Raw genomic sequence first — 6,145 nt, 5'->3', positions numbered from 1 at the left:
TGCCCAGGGGAAAAGAACCTGGGGGTGTTGATCAACAGCCTCCTCAACATGAGCCAGCAGCAGTGCCCAGGTGGCCAAGAACATCAATAACACCCGGGCTTGTATCAGCGTTGCCAGCAGCACCAGGGAAGGGGTTGTGCCACTGTATTCGGCACTGGTGAGGTCGCATTTCGAATTCCACGTTCAGTTTTGGGCTCCTCGCTACAAGAGGGACATTGAGGTGCTGGAGCATGTAAAAAGAAGCGCAATGAAGCTGGTGAAGGGATTTGAAAACAAGTCTTATGAGGAGCAGCTGAAGGAACTGGGGTTTTTCAGCCTGGAGAGAATGAGCTCAGGGGAGACCTTACTACACTCTACAACGACCTGAAAGGAGATTGTAGTGACATAGAGGTCAGTATCTTCTCTGAAGCAACAGGACAAGAGGAAATGGCCTCAAGATGTGCCAGGGGAAGCTTAGATGGGGTATTAGGAAAAATTTCTTCACCAAAAGGGTTAAGCATTGGAACAGGCTGTCCAGGGAAGTGGTTGAGCCACCATCCCTGGAGGTATTCAGGGACACTGGTTTAGTGGTGGACCTGGCAGTGCTGGGTTAATAGTTGGACCCAACTACCTTAAAGGTCTTTTCTAATCTAAATGATTCTATGAATGAGAGAGCGCTGAAATTTCCAGCATGGGCACAAACACGGAGTCCTAGATTTGCTTTAGCAAGTCACCATATCCTGGCTTTTAACTTCCAGGTTTTTTCCACCTTCTTGTCATCCTCCTTTGTCAGGAGTATGAAACACTGTCAGCAGTTGTGTACCTCTGCTCTGAAGGACCTGGGGGTAACATAATGACATGACCATCACTACTCCTCTAGCACACATGGCACAACAGTGCCAAGATGTCATGGTAACCCAGTGGTTTTCAACTTTTTCTGTATGGTTACTATTACACAGAAGAGAAATTTCCAGTCTCCCTGCCCTCCTTCTGGACATCTATAAAGAAATGATTTATTAACTCACTTGCTGAATGTCCATTATAGATAGATCTAAAAACTTTATGGACACAGTGAAATACTGTATCAATCTTCTGATAGATAGGAACATTGGCTTTGGCACCACTGTGCAATTTCAGGAATTTACTGGATTAAATCCTAACCATACTGAAGTCAGCAGCAAAATACTGTTCAATGGCCATGATCCATCTACCATTATTGCATGCAAGTGAAAAATCTGCCACTACTTTGGAGCAATGTTACTATGCTATTTCTGACACTTGTGATTTCTGCTTGCCACACCTGCTTAGCAAAAGAGACTCCTCTGTCTCTTCTCTAGCATGAAGAAATTGCTAGGGACTAGAGGACCTCAACGGCATTGATGAGTTCAATGGGAAAACATGTTGGGTTCGGTATTAGAAGAACCCCCACATCCCCACTGAGGAGTGGGAATAAGCTCCCCTTAAACAGGGCTCCTACAGAACAGTGATCTGCTAAAGGAAGTTAGAACAGGCTTAAGGATGCAACTGGTGCTCTTCTTCCCTCTTTTTCTTCTTGTGATCTCTCAGCAGTTGCGCAGACCGTTCCAACAGTCCATTGTCAGATGTCAACAAGGGCTGGGCTGACTGCTGGAATCCTGTGCGAGGCAACAGAGCAGCAACATTAACTTCCTTCCCTACTACACTGCTGCTAGGCAGGACAAGGTCATAAATGAAGTTTTTGTGACTTACACGGAAGTTGTAGAGATAAAACCCAGGAGACAAAGCCCCCTTCAGTCTCACAGTACAATGTATGCAAAGCAAACAGATTTTCTAAACTTTTTATGATTTCCAATGAATAATCAAATACATTCAAGCACTCTTACATAAATACGTCTTTCTCAAATGCAATAATTTTTAATTTTTGGTACAACAGACTGGGATCCCAATCTACCTATATACAAACAGCACAGAATTACAAAAAGAAAGTTTATCTAAGTCAGATTTCTTAATTTTTATTAAATTCAAAAACTGCAGAAAAAAATCACAAGTTTCTAAGTACAAATAAAAACAAATCAGCTAAAATAAAATGGTTGTCAAGGTAAAACTCAGTTGCCATAATTTTCCCTTCCTTGCTATTTTCCACAGTACCATCAGAAATCCTCCAAGTTCGTTAGAAATTGATTTCATCTTACCAATATGATAGTAAACCATAAGTTTACTATGTAAAAAACAAACCATTTAGGCACAAGGTGGCAGAAGATACAAGCACAAATATCAACCATGCTTCCTTAATTTGTCAGTTGAAATCCAGGTGTGCTCAAGACCCGCATGGTATTGTATTCAGAATGTCAGAGCTTGCTTAGTGAAACAAAGGCTCTTCGCTCTTTTCTCCCTCTTTTTTCTCTTCATGTTTACAGTTTTTTGCGTCTTTTCTCTTTCCAAAAAACAGAAGCTGTTTAAGTCAGTGGTACACTTTACTGGTTGGTGCCAGTGTTCTGGCTTAGAAGAGTGGCAGAAGTGACAAAACAGGTTCCAGCACCAGAGAATGAGAAGTAGAGAAGCTGTAGTGTGAAATAGACTGGTTCATACTCGTGTTGCCAGTGTAACTAATAGTTTGGCGACCACCTGCTAAGACAGCATGCCAAGCAGTCACATGCTATTTGAAGATATCAGCTGGGCTAGGTCATCAGCTGCTCTCCCGACAGAGCAGAGATCAAGGTGAACAACAGTCATCTGCTGCTCTTCTAACTACACCTAAAGGAACTGTCAAAGTGAAAATTAAATCATACCAAAATTAAAACATGTGTCGTTCCATATTCCAGATTCTACCTTTTACCCATCATGTGACACTTGCCATTCTAATAACAGGTGCGGTTCCACTGTCATTCATAAATACAAAATTTTATTTGCACTTCATTAGTTTAGAAAGACCACAATGCTTTTCAATACCACAACATTCAGGACACACCAAGTTATTCAAATATGTAACTACTGATTTACCACAGCTAAACTAAACAGTGCATTTTAATAAAAGATATACCAAAGATATAATTCACAAATTCATTATCAGACAAAAACCTAACACAGTATTTGCTTGATGGGAGTAATTTCCACCATTAGGAAAGAAAATAATTTTACCTTAGGTTCCCTTCCCCCCAACCCTACAGAAGTCCAGACAAATACACATATATATTCCTTAACATAGGAAAATGTATCATCTTTTTTTTTTTTTTAAAAAAAAAAAAGAATTTGTCTAGGACAAAGCAGCATTGCTTTTTATACCTTCTTTTAGAGCTTGAATATATCTTCATTCTTTTATTGAAACTTAATGATTCTTGCTACCAAGTTTATGCTTATGGAAAAAATTATATATGCTATTTCAGAGTGCAACCTTAGATCTGCACCAGGTGTTGATGTCTTGGTACACAAAGAAAGGGTGCAGCATTAAACAAAATAAATAAGAGACTGCCAGAAATTAAACTTAGCTTTTCAATAAATCCAGTCAGCAGAGGATGCTACAGCCAAAAATGTTTTTACTACATTAAAAAGAAACATAATGCTGATTATGGAAGCTTTGTACATAAAGTCCTCTGTTTTTTAAAAAATTTGTCTTTAAAATAGTTAGCAAAGCACCATATACTTATCTTCATACCAGAAGAGCTTCTGCCTGCCTGTTTATCATAACAAAGAACTATTACAACATTTATGTCAAGAATAGGTATAGATTTAATTTCTCCTCCTCCTCGACTGGAAGTGTGGCAAACCCCCACCATCTATACAGTATTTATAACACTGGGGCAATGAATGAAACATCATTGTGAGGGAGAGGGGTAATAATTAAATGTTATAGCTGAATCCTACACAGGATTGCATATTTGCATATTTACAAGTTAGTGTGTAGCTCTGACTCGAATAACAAAGTGCAACAAGAAACTGCCAAATGATTGTAGTGCAGAGTAGTACAGATACTTTCTTTACCCTCCTGCTCCTATTTTTCACTCTGTTTGGAGTAACAAGTCAACAGCAACGGACATGTGGCCTTGGAGGAGGCAGTTCTGGTGGGATTTCTGGCTCTGGTTGCAGGGACAGGATACTGTTGGACAACTCATTTCTTATAACATCCAGTGGCATCTTAAAGGAAAGAAAAATCATCTGTAAATAGTCATCTGCACAGAACTCGGCACAAAGAGCTTGTTTCAAGAGTTCTCAGTCAGCCAAAGCCTTAAATCAAGGACCTTTTGGTTCTTACTAGTGAACTACATTCCAGTAATAGTGCTAAGAAAAAGTTACAAGATATTGTCCTAATAAAGCCACTTCCTATGCCAATTACAACAAATCACAGCAGAACTGCCCGCGAATGAAAGCAGGCAAATGTACAGTCAGCTGCTGGTATATAGTGAACTTACAGGAAAGAGGAAGTACAGCAAATAGGAGCAGATATTTACTAAATTCAACAACTGTATTTATCAACTGAAGTGCTCAGCAGAGTCTGTCAACTACATCATGCCCGCTACCTATTAACTAAAAATTTCACCTGACTGTGTGCACTCGCCCTCTACGTCCTCCCAACAAGCACCTGAAGTCATTATTTAAACACCGACCATTTATGTGGTCAGAGGTACTACCGCCTGCATATTTTACCTTTTTCAGAATGTCATCAACAAGTTTTAGAAATATTTCATCCACATTAAAATTATCCTTGGCACTTGCTTCACAGAATCGCATCCCAGTTATTTGCTGTGCAAACTGGCAGAAGACAAAATAAAACAACTACATGAAGATACGTACAAACAGCAACACAAAGCAAATACACAATCCTCATAATACCTTTAAAAAAACCTCAACAAACCCACAACTGTGATCAAACCCAACAAATCTGTGACCAAAGTCTAATTTCAATAATAAACCTGAATCTCCAAGGTACAGGAAATATTGCCACACAGAGAAAATTTTCACTTAAAACTAGTTTACTGGAAAAGTATGTTGCATTTTTCCAGATGTAAATCTGAGAAGTTCATGTCTTCAGTTGACATGGATCCCCATAGATTGCAAAAAAATAAGAGCTTTTAAGAAGAATTATTCTCAACCTTATTTTTAAAATGCAGAAAAGGGAAGTACAGATGTAAGAACTAGCCTTGACTCTCTAACAGAAGATGCTTCACTTCCAAACACATGATGGGCAGCTGAAGGAAAATGTTTGTGTATGTCCATCCTGAGAGCGTCCTGATCAAGATGATGCTATGAGTGTCATGCTACAACACATACTCTCTTGTCAGGTTTCTTATCACTTTTGGAGTAGGAAGAGAACAAGGGAAACATGAGAACAAAGGTGAGCCAAATAATGAAGCAGAACTGTTGCTTGTCCTAAAGTGCTACTGAAAAGCAACGTTGGGAAGAAGGCTCACAAAGATGTTCTGGGTAGAGGTATCTCCATTTGTGACTCAAGTCTTCACTACATCCTCTTTCAGAGCCCAAAAAGGAGGATCCCCTGCACTACCGTGTAAGGCAAGCCAACTTACAGCTTACTCTTTCTTTAGATCAAAGACATACTACTTCAGCAGAAATACATAACGACACATTCTATAAAACTAAATACTATGTGAATTTTGACAGACCATCACCACTCCCAAAATGCTCCTTAGGTCTAACAGTCTGAACAAGAGCAGCCACAGATCCTCAGCAGCAGTGCCACAGCAGTTCTGCTTCTAACAGTAACTAAGAAATTGGTTAGACCTGTTCTTACCTTTTCTCCCTGCTGTCGAGTAATCTCTCGATCAACTTCACAGTCCAGTTTATTTCCAACTAATAAAAGTTCTGCATCTTCTGAAGCATACTGCAATTAAAACATTTTTAGTTAACTAAATCTAGAAATGCACGGTTTTGTAATGTAAACATGGTTCTAAAAAAGGACAATTCCTCTACTGAATGAGGAACCACACCTCACAGTTTATAATGTTTAAATGTTTCCAGACATTATTTGAAAAATTTTCAACTTTGGTCTTTAAATTCCATTTTTAAAACATTACTTGAGAACTAGCTGTTCTAGTTTATCTAAGAATTATTATAAAATGACCTTATTTCACAGATAGAAGACAAAATATTTTTTTTTCGCCAGTGCACAGGTAAATAAGAAATGTTACAGATTTCCACTGACACTTCTAACTGGGACGATTTTAGTTCAAGGAAG

At 39.0% G+C, this 6,145-nt stretch overlaps 1 protein-coding gene across 1 annotated transcript in view; it reads right to left on the bottom strand.

The window, feature by feature from the left end:
- Positions 1-2,838: 2,838 nt before the first annotated feature.
- RAB12 (RAB12, member RAS oncogene family) overlaps positions 2,839-6,145 on the bottom strand; it is a gene marked incomplete at its 5' end in the record, with an annotated part of 11,446 nt that continues 8,139 nt past the window's right edge. The window contains 3 exons of the mRNA XM_009866314.1: positions 2,839-4,089; positions 4,600-4,704; positions 5,702-5,791. Coding sequence (XP_009864616.1) covers positions 3,976-4,089; positions 4,600-4,704; positions 5,702-5,791 — 309 coding nt within the window. The remainder of the gene's footprint in view (positions 4,090-4,599; positions 4,705-5,701; positions 5,792-6,145) is intronic.

This window comes from Apaloderma vittatum, unplaced genomic scaffold, assembly GCF_000703405.1.
Source record: "Apaloderma vittatum isolate BGI_N311 unplaced genomic scaffold, ASM70340v1 scaffold18373, whole genome shotgun sequence".
NCBI lineage: Eukaryota > Metazoa > Chordata > Aves > Trogoniformes > Trogonidae > Apaloderma > Apaloderma vittatum.
The sequence above is the reverse complement of the archived record's forward strand: the minus strand, read 5'-3'. Positions and strand labels throughout refer to the sequence as shown.